Consider the following 15,872-nt stretch of genomic DNA (forward strand, 5'->3'; position numbering starts at 1 on the left):
GAGGCATTATGTATTGAATGTAAATTTGTATCGATAAGGAATTGTATTTTATGTTAAATTACTATGTCAAATTATAATTTATTGTATTGTATTTGTCGGAGTTGCTGTGTACATTTAATTTTAAGCGATTTAAAGTGTGCTTTATTTTAGAACTGCTTGTATAATGTTGATGTCATTTTGTTGATATCATTTAGCGTAATCTTTTAATGGTAGTATAATTTTGAAAGCATTGCTTGGATGTAGGATATGACTAATTTCGTGAGTTCTAAACTTTATTGGCGAGGATTTATGTAATCGGTAATTATTCTGTATTTGTTATAAATTATGAAAGTATAATTATTTTAATGTTAAGTTAAAATTTTGTTTATGCATAGATAGTTCTTAAACCAAATTTCTTTAAAAGGTACAACTTTGAGTTTGATATGAAACGTTTTGAAATAAGTTTTCTTGGGATTCTGAATTTATTTCAGAATACGTACATACATATATAAAAGTCAAATTTCATTCAATGTATTCTTATTTAAATGTATCTGAATTCAATTTGTGACATCCCTTAGATTTGCTTATCTACCCTTGACATACGTACTAGCATATGGGTACTTCCGCGGGGAAAACATACAATACACAATATAACGAAGTGAACTTGTAGCGAATTGCTTCTAATAAGGACCTTTCGGATCAAATTGCGTTTTCCCTCATAATAAACTACATGTTGTGAACGTTGTATGCAACACAGGTGGCTTGAAAGTCACGCAATCTCTTACTAAAATATTCAAAAAAAACATATTTACAAAAAGTTTGATTTTCACGAGATAATAAAAAGGTTTGATACATCCGAATTCAGCTTCCATTTTGTTCGCATTCCTGAGACTCATTATTTAACACCTGAGTATATCTCGCAATGAAAGTGTAATTAATTTGAATTGATTGTTTGCGAGTAAATTAAAATCGATACAAGAAAATACACAGTGCTCTTTTGTCTTTAGCTTGTTTATCTTCAACCAGTGATTCTACATAAATTAATTAAAACTGAAATGAAATTTCATCTAATTGTTATAGTATTTTTTTAAATCGAAATTCTTACTTTTAATGATATAATTAAACACGAGCTAACCATAGATTTTTTTATTGTCTTTAAAAATTCTGACTTTTGGCAATTGCATTAAGGAAAAAGTATCGTTCATATAACCACTATGGTTTCAATTACATACATGCTATCAACGATTTCGAACCATCTCTTTTCATCACAAGACACACATGTACAAGTCATCAAACAATCGCTATATTACGTTTTGAGTTCGTTAATCAAATCATTTTCTTAAATTTTAAAAGTTAATTATTGGTCTGCAAGATCATGCGGTTACTCTAACAATAAAGTGTGTATATGTACATATGTATGTATGTATGTAAATATCTATAAACATAGGACTTGAAAGATAGCTTGAAATTTAGGCTTTCATATATGCCATTAATAATCTTGTACTGTTAAAATTTTGTAACACAGTCATTAGCATCTAAAACATGTTCAAAATAGTTAATTATATAATACAAATATTATATTGGTCTAAATTTTTTTATAGATTATTGTAAAAAATAATTCTAGAATTATTAGAGAATGTCAACTTTTTATGGTAGCACTAATTTTAACCGAATTCTTACGGCAAATGAACAAACAGCGGAAACGTTTATTTTCCAATCTGTCTTGGATGACTCATTTGCGCGGCGAAGTGTTAAACTGTAGCGATGAAAAAAATAAAACGAATGCTACATGACTAATGATTTCGTACTAAATTTCTTCAATTGCTATACAATTGTTGTCCTCGACTTTTCGAGTTCTAAAATAAAACTGAATAGACATTGTTTGGTATAAATATTGTCTAAAAAGTCGACAACGAGTTATTCTCGGACAGAAGACGTGGTGTAAAAAAAATAATACACTGACCGATTCTTATTCCCGCTAATTTTTATCATAATTACAATAGCAATTTAGATATTATTTAAAAGTAGTCTTTAAAATTTGCTTAAAACATAAGTAATGATTCCCGAACTAACAAATTTTCGTTAGATTATTTATAATATAAAAAAAAACAGTCAGAGTGAAAACACACTGAGTGGTATGGGACGTCACATCCTTGGATTCTCGCTGTGGCCGTAAACAGTGGATGTTTCCTAAACCGAATTCGGGTATAGTTGCACGTGCAGAATTCATGTTTAGGAGGTTGCACGTGTGTGCATATCCATATGCAACCGACAAATTTCTCCTACATTTATTAAAATATGAGAATCACCGTTATCGATCATTGTCAAACAAGGAAAAAATTAACCGAAAACACTCCAGGGGGTAATTTTTGGGATTGTGTTCCATGTATATGGTCTTGGGGTGCTGCGTGCTTAAAAGTATCTAATAAAAAAACACGTACCACGTACCACTGTACCACTCAGTGTGTTTTCGCCCTTAGACAAAGCTATAAAAAAATTCATAATTCTCACAAGGCTATGATATGGATACAGATCGATGGATCAATGCTTTTAAAATGGTGGTTTAATATTTCATCACAATATAGTTATTAGATAATGAAGTTAGGATTAGATTGAACTCTTTAATAGTCCGTTCACGCCGTGTTGGCAGGCCAATAATGTGCACGTTGTTACGGCTCGCGTGCCACGCGTGCACGATACGTGAACGGACCCACAACGCCATTTGAATACGGGATCAAACAGCCCAAAAACTAACCACCTGGATACGTTGAACTGTATACAAAATTATGTATATTCGTATCGTAGCTGCTCGTAGTAGGTTCGTATAGATAATGATCGCAGTATGTACAATATGTATGTATGTACTATGAAATTATGGGAAAAAGTCGACGAGTATTTTATTATGTTGTGTACGAATTCCATTTTTGATGGAATATGTAGTACATATTTGTTGACTTTAGTTTCGGTTTAATCTCATGGTGATTATTATTCAGACGAGAAATTCATTGGATACCCCTAATAATGAGCTGTTAATAAGAAATGTATAAGGTTTGTCTTGAAGTAATTTTGTATTAAATATTACACACATTGTATAATACATGCATGTAGTTATAGTTCATATGGGGTTCGTTTACATGTAAATATATTAACTAATTTGAACTTTAGACATATAATACATATTATCTTATACTTGACTGCATGTACATACATACATATGTACATACATACATATGTACATACATACATATGTACATACAAATATTATGTAAATATCTAACTTAAGAATAGTTTCACTAATACCTTCAAGTATGTATTCGATAAAATGTTAGATATCTCAGGTATTTTGGCAACTCTTTTGATAAAAAAAAATGTATAGCAAACACTCATGCCATCAATTACTTTTGACTAGTGTTATTATTTTTTTAATTTAAATTTATATTTTCTCATTATCCCATTACGGGTTGTCCCCGAGCGACACCTATGACACTATTTGAATACGATTAAATTTTTTTTTAAATCATATTCAAATAGTGGTGACAGTGGGTAGGCTCGATTTGGCAAAGTTGATAAGGAACCGTTTCAACGATCAAAACTATGGATGTAACATACATACATATTTACGTACAAGTTGATTTTCATAAAATCTTTCCTATAAAGTGCACCTCGTCGACAGACTTAATTTGACGGTTGATTTTTCAGTAACTATGTACATATATGTATGTATGTGAAAATTAAACGTTAGTGGTCACTCCATAGGGACCACTACATGTGTATGTATAAACTAGTACCTTACGAACAAACTAAGGTTCTTTAGAAGAGATTAGGACCGTGTGCGTAGATTAACTTTCACGTAACTCCTACGAGACACGAAGAAGTTTCGATACTCTGCTTTTATTCACGGAGACTTTTGTCCGGCAATTAGTGAGCTCGTATACCCTCGAGGATGTATTACACATTATATGTTTATTTGTAATAACAGTGATATGTGGATGGTAATGCTTATTGTAGGCTACATCTATTACGGCGCGTGCCCTTATTATAATCGCATCAGTTCTATCATAATAGAGTTACATCCGTGGGCTTCAATTATCAACGATTCGTTGATATGCAAATGCACCGTGGCTGCATCTCTGGTGTTGTATATGTATGTATGTATTGCATATATTATACCTACATATATAAATATTGTAGGTGTGTAGGAACAAAACGTTGGCTATTACGTAGGTCTATTATACGTACGTTTTCGTATCGGTCGACGTGTGGGCAATGGTAATTCAATCAAATTTCTATCGAGTGTCGGTTGGTTGGTTGGTTGGGTCGCGTGGGTAAATTGCTTTATTTATTACGCTTTTGATGTTATTGGAGCTTTGATTATTAAATTGGAAACTATGGAGTTTATATTGTTTATGATAGATTTTTTTTGTACTATATTTTGATCATAATTGGTAAATTTACATATATATTTCATATTTATTTACATACATATATAGGAAACCCTAACAGGTCAACCCCAATGCGCCTTCCTGCATAATTACAAACATTTATAAACTGTTTATAGAGTAATTTTACAGAGCATCATAGAGACATATGTATATGGATACATTTTTTTATTATAAATCGCTGAATTTCGGAATGATGATAAACTCGAAGTTTGCGAGACATCTATGGACGTACATATTTGCCGCATTTTAAAAATAAATCAGAGAATTTGAGAGGGTGTTAATTCGAATTTTGCAAGAAATACGACAAGATGCCATTTTTTTGGAACCGTTTCAATGAAATCAGATAAATTGGCAATTTCTGATAGGAAACGTGTCATATATCCAAGGTCTGGCCAGTAGCACAGCCAGGAATTACCACACAATTGAAAGCATTACACCCTAACCATTGATCTCTGCTGAGTTACTGTTAATTGGTCTCTTGCGAAACATCAATTCTTTGACAAATCAAAAACAAATTCGTCAATTTTTTTATTATATTCAAGAACAGAAGCGAACAGTTCATTTAACGAGAATTGGTGAAACCAGGTCCACCGGTTAATTACATATATGTATATTGATTGTCTTTTGGATAATTCATCATTGTGACTTACGACGACATGGTCAATCTTGAGATGATATATTTATTACCAAATGTGTATGTATTTAAATGTGTTGAGATATTCTTAGCTTAATCAAGTACAACTGTAAAGAGCTGTATACTCTCTTTTACAATGGACAAGTTTGGTTTACATTAATATGTGTATCGTATGAACAATATATGAGCTGTTATATTTGAAATTGGCCACTTTTCTTCATTTCGAGAAATATTTCGCAAAACATTAAATATAATGTTTATTCTGTTTTTCCGAGATTCTGGATATTATATCTAATTAAAAGAAGTGAGCAATTTATGAGTTAAGTCAAACAGAAGTAGTGTTTTTGGAACTGAAAAATGGACTTCCGCCACTTTCAAATATTTATTTATTTATTTATTTAATAGTTTTGGACCATTGTGGCATTACAGGAAGAACCTAATGCGCCACAATGGCCTACATTTGAAAAATATATAAAAACATGATATAAAAACAAGTAAACTGTAAATAAAGGAAAAAAGCAAAAGCAGAAAACATGGTAAAATAAAATTACAAAAAAAGTAACAAAAGGAAAATAATACATCATTCAGAGAGAAAAAAAAAAATAACAAAAGTGTAAAAATTAAAAATAAAATCCATAAATCCCATTCTTTGTTTACACTGATCAAAATTAAAATAGTATATAAAAATGTACAAAAGAGAAAGAAAAAATAAAATAAAATAAAACAAAATATGAATAAAAAATAAAATCACAGCGAGGCCCAAATGGAAGAGAGTAGATTAAGATTCCACTCATTCATCACATTCAAATTAAGAAAGTAATGATGAGCGCAGGTTACCAGATAAATATGTTAAGATAATATCCGACAATCTACGCTCCCCAAGGTGGAAAATATCACATTCAGGGACAGCAGCAACGATTTCATTGAGAAGTCGAATAGCTCTTGGAATAGGAGCCATTCGAAAAAGAACTGTGCGAGCAGCAGGTACAACCATTAAATGATGATGTCTACCACGCACATAATTATTAGGGACATAAAGTCCCAACTGTTCCAGCAACAACGGGCATGACGTATTACCACGCAATAGCTGGAGAACGAAACGAATTAACGAGAAGTTTCTCCGAAGTTCAAGGGAATTATACCCAAGCATGCCCAAAAGGAAAGGAGTAGGATAGAGATATGGGTAGTACCCATACTCTTTCTTATAAAGAAAACGAAGAAATGCTTTTTGCACTTTTTCTATAATAAGAGAGTAGTTTGCTTCGTGCGGATTCCACACAATTGCATTATACTCTAGCTTACTTCTAACAAGCGAGTTGAAAAGCAAGCGAGAAGACAAGGGGTTGGAGAATAATCTAGCATATCTCAAGACAAATCCAAGTCGACGAAAGGAAACGTCAGCGATTGTCTTGATGTGGTTGTGAAAGGTGAATTGAGGATCAAAAGTGATACCCAAGTCGACCATTGATTCCACGCGCTTCAACAATACGGATCCAATGGAATATCCGTGACAATAGAGCGAATTCGCACGTCCATAACTCATAATAGCACATTTACTAGTATTCAGTTCAAGCCCTAAACTGGAACTGAACTCTAAAACAGCGTTAATATCAGCTTGAAGGAGAGAGGCTTGCCTCTCATCCTTAACAGCAAAGAATAGTTTAACGTCGTCAGCAAACAAGAGACATGAAGCATTGCGTAGTACTTTTGGGAGGTTATTAATGACTATTGTAAATAGTAAAGGGCCTAAGGTGGACCCCTGAGTTACACCAGATCGCGTAAAAAATGAAGGAGATTCATAAATACCATATCTAACAAATTGCTTCCTATCACTAAGATAAGAAGCAAAGAGTTTAAGAAGACGTGGAGAAAAGCCCACTTCAGCTAATCTGATCATAAGAGCGTCATTGTTGACAAGATCAAATGCTTTTCGAAAGTCAAAGTAGGCTACATCAACTTGTTGTCCACGGTCAACTTTAGACATGGTATAATATGAAAAGCAGGCAAGATTAGTGGTAGTGGAACGACATGGTGAAAAACCATGCTGCTCATCACACAACAATCTTTTGAACTGCAAAAGAATCAAACGGTGAAGGATATTATCGAAAATATAACTGCTCATATATACATATGTATGTAGAAGTTAATCTATTTTAAGAAAATGATCTTTATTTTGTCTAATATAGTCTAGCTCAAATGTATTAAGCATAACCTGACTTAACCCCACCTATGAATGTTAGTATGTATGATAATATGATAAGCTATATCTGGTGTCTGATAGGCAGTGTATGTTTTTACTAACATAACTTTTCAAATGCATAAAATATGAGTGCGTGTATGCACTCTCAATATTTACATCATGTTTTGTACATGGTACTTGAACTATTAAAGGTTTAATGGTAGACTGTGGAAACGCATGTAAGTTCGTGTCGTGAGGGCGTTACGAATCATGCAACAATAGTCTGGATATACGTACATACATATTTACAAATATATACATATGTATATAGACCCATGAAAGCTAAATGTCAAATGAACCTTCCGTTTTCTCGTGTCGTTCCAGTGCGAAGACAATGAGCAATGTTTGATTTTACAAAAAGTTCCACACAAGACAGACGAGCAAGTCATCGTCGGTGGTCCCTCAGTATAGACTTTTTCCTATTATTTTACTAAATTTACAACATGTGCAAAACGAGGGTTTTTCTGTATACTGTTTTGAAGGGCGCCCTTGATTCTCGTGCTTGTGTGGTCCGAGATCCATTGACTTAATTTATGATTATCTTGTTTGAGTTTTATTTTGTTTTCGTCGTAATCAAATTTTGCCATAAACTATGCACGTTGCATCCACTTCTGCTGGGATATTTAATATCTCATCTGTGCGACGCTTATTTATGGTTGTTGCTCTCGATAAGATATGTACGTGTGTATAGACATACATATGTAGATGTTGTATATGTCTATTTTTGAGAAATTGCGCAGTAGTGATAATAAAATAAATCTAGGATTATTTTCTTAATGTTTTGAAGACTTATAACTATTTATAAAGCTTTGTGTATTATGCATCATATTGCATATAGAGATTGCCGAGTTTAATTCGATAATGTGTGTATACTAGTTGTTTGTAAGACTAATTTATTCTTATCGTTATACCTAGTTATGAACATTTCTTTTTCATTGTTGAATTAATTAACCATTCAATTGATTTAATTGTCTAATAATAAAACAATAGATGACCCACTAAGCTGAGATTTACCTACAAGTTGATGTTTATAATATTACATATGTATGTATACATTTATCTCTTTCAATCTCATTAAAATTGTTACATAGCAATGGTTTTAAATTAAGTACTAGAGGTCTGTTTTATGCACATATTATTTTTCAAAATTCCACCCCAATTTTTACTTTATTATCTATAAATATATTAAATTATATTTTAAAATCATAATATATGTACGTAAATGTTTTAATTTTTTATATAGAAAATTTCATAACAATGTGCTATACTTTTATAATACTGCGAGTATGTTGAATTGGCTATTAATTGAACGTTTACTTATCTTAGTATTATAATTATATTTTAATATGGATACATATTTGAAATGTCATATTTTTGCATAATATATAATGTAGACAACTAAACATGACAATCTCACAGCTATGTGAGAAATGTGAGAACGATTCATTCATATGTCGAGAATTGAGCATTCATACTACATATTATATGAAATAATAGTATTTTTTTGGAACAAAAGAAAGCCGTTTGCTTTCTCCGTTTGTCATATGGCACTGTTTTGCTACGACTACGGTCACCCACGCTAATAACGGTCAGTTTTTTACTGTCAAGTGAAACGACACTAAAAAAACAAAACACACACAGACAAACGAGATACATCAACGCTAATATCTCGATTTAAATCGCATGTAATATACATAAATATAATCGCAATCGCAAAAAAAAGTATTGACACGATTTCGCGCATTGTCAACTCGAGGCGTCAACTTTGGCAGGTTGCCCCGGAAAGAAAATATACACAAAACTGACCCAGCTTTCTCAGTATTTAATGTAGGATCTATTTTATATCTACGCTACTGAATCAAACGAATGAACGACCGCTCTATAAGGATTGTGGAAGGAGGGAGTGCACTTTTGCAAGAGGCGAGTCGGCCATTTTAGCTCCATTCACAGAAGTGTGTCAGACAAAAAGTCGTTTCGAGACGTGAATTTATCGCGATGCTGTAATGGCGATCCAATAACAGTTAAGACCTGAAGTCAGGCACGCTGAAATCGTTACAGACCTGTCGGATACTTTAATCAGTAGTAAAAGTTCCGTAGTGAATCATTTCGCAAACGGCATGACTATACGTTTATACATATGTAAATATTTTTTATTATTCGATTTAAATTTAATACCAAGTTAAATTGCTCATCTGATATTCGTAGTATGAACAAACTTATATGTATCTGTAAACCAAATTTGTAATCTGTCGGTCTTGCTAAGTATGTACATACATACATGTTATAATATTTGGTCCACTATAAATAAATGCCAATTTTTAAAATAGGTCAGACTTACATACATACATAGGTTGATCGAGGTATTTTCAATTTTTTTTCATAGTATGAGACCTTGCACTAAGTACGAGAATACGTATTATAAACTCCTTGTGACATGATTCTGTCGCATAAAAGATCTGAAAGTGACAGACAAACGTATAAGGTGACCAAATCGCAAGGCCATCGTTGAATCCGTACAAGGAGACAAAAGGGAAAGCAATTACTATTATTCGCGTATGTACGTGTGGATCGTTTCAAAATATAATGTAGCTTAGTTGCTTTGTAGCATCTTAAATTTTACCAATGTTGTTTTCGGCCGTTCTGAACGAGCCCGACCGTATCGTGTCGCGCTCTAATCAGATGATGTCATCTGATCGAATGGAATATTGAACGTGTGCCAATTTCATTCAATAATTTTTATTCAACACTTTCACATCTTCCATTCATTCATGCTTTGCTTCTGTGTGTGATTCATTCGACTCATCAATCTTCGGTTCCCTTTTGTGCAATTGTGTGTATTTTTCACCGTCACGCTATATTTTGGGTTATTGTCCTATTTTATATACAGTATATGTAAACATCTACATATTTCAATCGAACCCAACCAATGTTATCATTGCAATTTATATATTTATCATCTTTTCACATTCGATTGTGATAAGACCGATGAGTCACAAATCAATTGAATGTACATATAATACTTATTATACACGCGAAAATGTATGCACTTTGGAGAGTCACTAATTGAATTTTCAACACAACCCAATATGCAGTATGTGTGTACATATGTATGTATGTCGAAATTTTTAAGTGAGCTACATATGTATTTATTTGCTTAGTATTCTTGGAATTCGGTTCTAAGTATACATACGTATGTGACAAATGTTTCAATTCTGTTAGACATGGATGAATTTATGACGGAAAGACCAGAAGTGCCTCTTCGAATATTATTATCTAAAGCAAAATTTGTACGTTTATAATATTTGAAAGCTAACTTTCTTATATTATACATGCATACATATGTATATAAGTTGGCATAAAATTATTTATTTTAATACACACTAAATTTAAATTGTCTATGGTTATAAATACGGTGTTGTTTTATAGTTGGACTTTTTAACAATGCCATAACTATTTATATAAACTTTAAAAATGGAGCATATGTATTTTTTAAAGCAAATTCATGCCGCTTTTTACTTACCTCTTCTTAGCTTGTTATGTACTTTGAATCAATGTATGTATGTCGTCATCATCATCATCGACTGCAGTCATTCACCATCTATTGCTGGATGAAGGCCTCTTCAACACACTTCCATTCGCCTCTGTTTTGCGCAACTCTAATCCAACTCATCCCATACATTTTTCTAATTTCGTCTACCCATTTTCCTTGCGGTCTTACATTATCTCGGGTACCATTCTAGCACTTCTTTTGTCTGCTTTTCGTCCATTCTTCCAGCTACTTGGCCCGCCCATTGCTATTTCAATCTCTTAACTATATTCACCACCCTTGACATACTTCTCACCCACGTATTCCATTTCCTATCTCTTCTCGTTCTGCTGAGCATATAGCGTTCCATCCTTTTTTGAGTACATTATACTTTGTGTGCCATCTTGGTGTTCAATTTCCAAGTTTCACATCCATATGTCATCACTGGCAAGACACATTGGTCGACGCCCTTTTTTCTCAGGCAAACTGGCATATTGATTTAAAAACAACGTTCAGGTCATACAAAATAAATATCAGAACAAATTAAAAAAATAAAAACAGGACTTATAAATATAAGGATCGATAATTTTATGTTTGAAATTAAATTAAGTTTGAGATAAAAAACAAATATGTTGGCAACGTCTCCAATATCTAGAGCGATATATCAGCTCAACCGGGTTGCTGGTGAAATTGACCTCTTCAATGTAAAATGTGCTAAACTGGTTGAGTGGTTGTTGAGCAACGCCAGTGGTTGATTTTATCAATTATAAATGTCAATGATTTTTCCATTAAGATATAACAGATTGTTATTATTATGATTAAGGTTATTATTATTATGATTGTATGACTGGCAACAATGACACGTTAGAGCTCTCAGTAATGTCACTGTGGATGTTAAAAGTAAAATAAAAAACAACGATCGAAGAAAAACTTTTCAAGGGCATCAACTACTCGGTTGCAGTTTATTTTCACTTTATTTTAATTACAAAATCGACAACATTGTGAGGGCTCGATTTGACCCGTCCTCGCGAAGGTCGACGCGAATTAAAATAAAATTTGTGCGAAATTAAAATGGCACATCAAACAAAAACGGTCGCGTTTACCGGCAAACTTGCACACATATTCCGAATACGCGCACCGTTCACCTGTATTTATCGCGACACTGTATCTGTCTCTTTCGCTCGCGCGGGTCTTCACATGCGTTAGAGCGAGACGCGCGATACCCGTTTCGAAGCTTCGTAGAACTCGCTAGTGGGAGCGCATTGCCGCTAAGGATTTTCGCTGGAGCGGTCGTTTCGCGTCTCGCTACGAAAGTTTCTCCCGATCACGCGTTCGCGAAACTCTACAAACTCGGTCGGAGTTTGTACGATGTAATTTGTGCACACGTTCATAGGAATAGTGAGTGCATACAAAATACTGTTTAGTATTTTGGTTTTTTGTTAGTGTTTTTTTTTTTTTTTTTTGTGAGTGTCCAATTTGTGCACGGCCGATGCATACATACGGTGCAGTCTGCACTTCTCGTCGCCGTCTCTCGTTCTCGGGTTGTTGCATTTCGGTTGTGCAGCGAACGTGTATTTCGGGCCAGTAGTGTCAAAGACCTCTCGAGAACGGTATCTTTCGCTTGGTTCTCTTTTGGTTCTGTCTCTGCGTGTTTAGAATCGTCGTGCCGATTTGTGGAAGTCGCAAAGTCTGTGCGTAGACCTTGACTTTTGGCAGAAGTGTGTTCGATTGCGGATTAGGGTCGTGCAAAAATGTCTGTTAACATATTTTACGTTTGACAGCTCCGAATGTTTTGTTTTCGGAGAAAAGATATACCTACTGTCGCGATAACAATAACATTACTATATTTTTCTGATCAAATATCTGAACTTATGATGAATGTGCATATAGTATTGTGATCATACATGTTTGCACGACCGTACGAATTGAATGTCGATTGTTTTCAGGTGAAATTTAATTAGATCGCGTCGAAGGTGCATGAACTAAAAATAGATAAGTTATAAACTATATGAACTTTATAGTATGAGCCGCGTAAGTTTGGGGTGTTTTCGTGAGTGAGTGGGGGGTATAATTCGCCCCCGTGCGTCAGAGTGACTCTCCGGCTTCCAAGATTCCGCTGATAAAGCAGAGGAGTTGTGCGGAGAGAGGCGCGGGAGGACTGTTTGGTAGGAGGGCCGCTTCGGCGGGGTCGGATGCTGTGTGCAGAGCCGTCGTGCTGAGGGACGTGCTGGGGCCCGGGGGCGCAGCCTCCACTGGGGGCGGCGTGCAGAGGGGCTGGGTGCGCCAGGCCGTCATGGGGGTGCTCAGGTGGCGGGAGCTGCCCGGTGTCAGAGCCAGCATCGACAATTCTAAAGAGGTATACATCAAGCTGTGATCCAACTATAATGTAACCCCTGAGAGCTATTCGGATTAGACCACAAAATGCTTAAGTTTGATGCAATTTGGAAACATATGTACATAACTAGTCGGCTTTGCCTAAACTTTTGTATTCAACCCTTTAAATATGCTTAAGAGGCGTCTGCTACGTGGTGATCAATCTAAAATGCAACCCCTAAGTATTTACCAAAAAGGTCTCGGAACACGGGTGAATTATTCTTAGGTGGGTAAATATGAAAATCTTGGGATAAGGAATATCTGAAGAGCCCGAAGAACTTGAATTTCGTCGCAGCAATGAAGCACGCCTTGATTTTCAGAATACCTATAAGACAAATGTGTCATTTTTTTATAGTTATAAAAATACCGATGTTGCTTACAATAAATATATTTTTTCAAGGCTTTCAACTCTCATGAACTTAAGAAGTATATATGTACATCGGTTGAGCGCCAAAGGCAGTATGCCAATTGCTCTGATATCATAAAGCACTCATTTAGATTTATCAAAAATTATATAGCATAAATTTTGTTAAGCCCATCGTATATGATGCATAATTTTCATATTTGTTGGTGTATTTTCTATACATTACTTGGACGTTGAACGCTAAGTTGCTACACAAAGTCCAATGCACTCAAAGAAGTATGAAATGCTGTATGTTTGGAATAACAAGGAAAGATAGGAAACGGAATAGGTGGGTGAGAAGTATGACGAGGGTATTGGAAATAGTGGATAGAGTGAAGAGATTGAAATGGCAATGGGTAGGCCAAGTGGCTAGAAGAATGGACAAAAGGTGTACAGAAAAGTGCAATAATGGTACCCGAAAGAATGCAAAAGGGTAAAAGGATGACTGCAGGGAAAATGGGTGGACTAAATTAGGAAAATGTGTGGGGTGAGATGGATGAGAGTTGCGCAAAACGGAGACGAGTGGAAGCGTATTGGATAATACTTCATCCAGCAGTGGATGGTGAATGTCTGTAGATGATGATGATGATTCTCTATACATATGAATCTATATAAAATATGTAGTACTTTAGAAAAATATTCTCACCTAAAAATAAAACACGTTCTCACTTAAAAATAAGGCCAAAATATTGCCCCTGGAGTGTTTTCGGTGATATATTTTCCTTGTATTGACGGTGATCAATAGCGGTGATTCCCATATTTGAAGAAATGTAGGAGAAACTTGTGAAAATAATAAGAATTTACGAACTAACAATCACATAAGACACGTCCATTCATAGTTGGAGTCTTCCTAGGCATACCGTGCCGTACAATTCTGTGTTTGCGCCTTAGCATATACGTTTTGCGGTTCATATTACTAAAAAAAAGTTTTGAGATTCTCACTTTAAGCAATGTTAAAATATTTATGAATGTGTGTACATGAACCGCTATATTTGAAAGTGGCGGTAGTCCGATTTTCAGTTCCAAAAACACTATTTCAGTTTGACTCAATTCACAAATTGTTATAACTATGTACTTTTAATTCGATATGTCCAAAATCTCGGATAAGCAGAATAAACTTATTACAAGCAACTATTATTTTTAAATATTGTAAAACGCAAAACATTATATTTAATGTTTTGGGCGATTTTTCTTGAAATGAAGAAAAGTGGACTAATGCCACTTACAAATATAGCGGCTCATGTGTCTACATGAATTTTATGTGAATTTAGAGTCATAACAAAAGATTCTAAGCTACCTAAAAATAATTAATGTATGTATGATGATTAATTTGGTTGTATCTTTGTATGTTTTCATGATCACGTCTTGGTTATAATTGGTCATAACTACTGGACTTAGTGATGTTTTGTGATTTTATTCCTTCACTATTTAACCTCGTCCTAGCAGAGAATGACCTTTTAAGCGTCTGGTTCCAAAGTTGTCCAGGCTCCTTTCGAGGAGAAATCCTCTCGAGTGTTTCTCACGAAGAGTGAGCTTTATTTAATGCGTTTCTGTTACGTTCACTGTTTATGCCAGGGCAGGTTTCAATCTTTATGGAACTACATATTATGCATACATCGGAGATTTTACATTAGTTACTATATATTATTATTATTATCTTATGTATGTATGTAGTACACAGTAAAGCTACTTCAGTTTGTTCGTTGTGGTTTTATTATATTTATTAAGTATGTGTATGTATTAAGATGCCGATGCAGATCAATACGATTCTTAAAAATCATATCAACTTGATATTTGAATTACGAATATGTACGTATTACGTCGGAATACATAAAATTTGTTGGAAATGTGAGTGATTAGTTTTATGATTATTTTCATCTTATTGCAAATTAATTATCATGAAAGTTATTTTCTCTATTTCTGCATCGTTTACTAATGCAGTATTGTTCATTTTAAGTTTTTTTTTTTTGATAAAAACTTGTCATTTCGATAATGTCACCTTGTAAAAACTTTTCTTTAATATCGCTTCGCTTTCACTAGAATACTTTTTATCGCTGACTGATTTTTTCTTTACTAAATTAGCAATCTCAAACGTTCCGTGTTGAAAAAAAAAACATTAAAAATTTCTTACATTTTCACTTTAATTCTTCACGACGCGACTCAGTAGTACGATTTTTTTATTCCACTTTGACTTTTCATTATTTAATTTGCATTTTGTTTTTTATTTAAATTTGCAATCGCCGCTGTCGATTTCGCTACAATCACGATAAATTTGC

At 34.0% G+C, this 15,872-nt stretch overlaps 1 protein-coding gene across 7 annotated transcripts in view; it reads left to right on the top strand.

The window, feature by feature from the left end:
* RapGAP1 (Rap GTPase activating protein 1) overlaps positions 1-15,872 on the top strand; it is a 312,859-nt gene that overhangs the window by 207,458 nt on the left and 89,529 nt on the right. For 2 of the 7 annotated variants that reach the window (XM_077439962.1, XM_077439964.1), the window contains exons 1-2: positions 12,082-12,218; positions 12,767-13,176. The exons of the other annotated variants lie outside the window; for them this stretch is intronic. In XM_077439962.1, the coding sequence (XP_077296088.1) occupies positions 13,114-13,176 (63 nt within the window). In that variant the 5' untranslated portion in view covers positions 12,082-12,218; positions 12,767-13,113. Of the gene's footprint in view, positions 1-12,081; positions 12,219-12,766; positions 13,177-15,872 lie in introns of those variants that run through there. 7 annotated transcript variants of the gene reach the window in all.

The sequence above is a fragment of the Arctopsyche grandis genome, chromosome 10, assembly GCF_051622035.1.
Source record: "Arctopsyche grandis isolate Sample6627 chromosome 10, ASM5162203v2, whole genome shotgun sequence".
Lineage (NCBI taxonomy): Eukaryota > Metazoa > Arthropoda > Insecta > Trichoptera > Hydropsychidae > Arctopsyche > Arctopsyche grandis.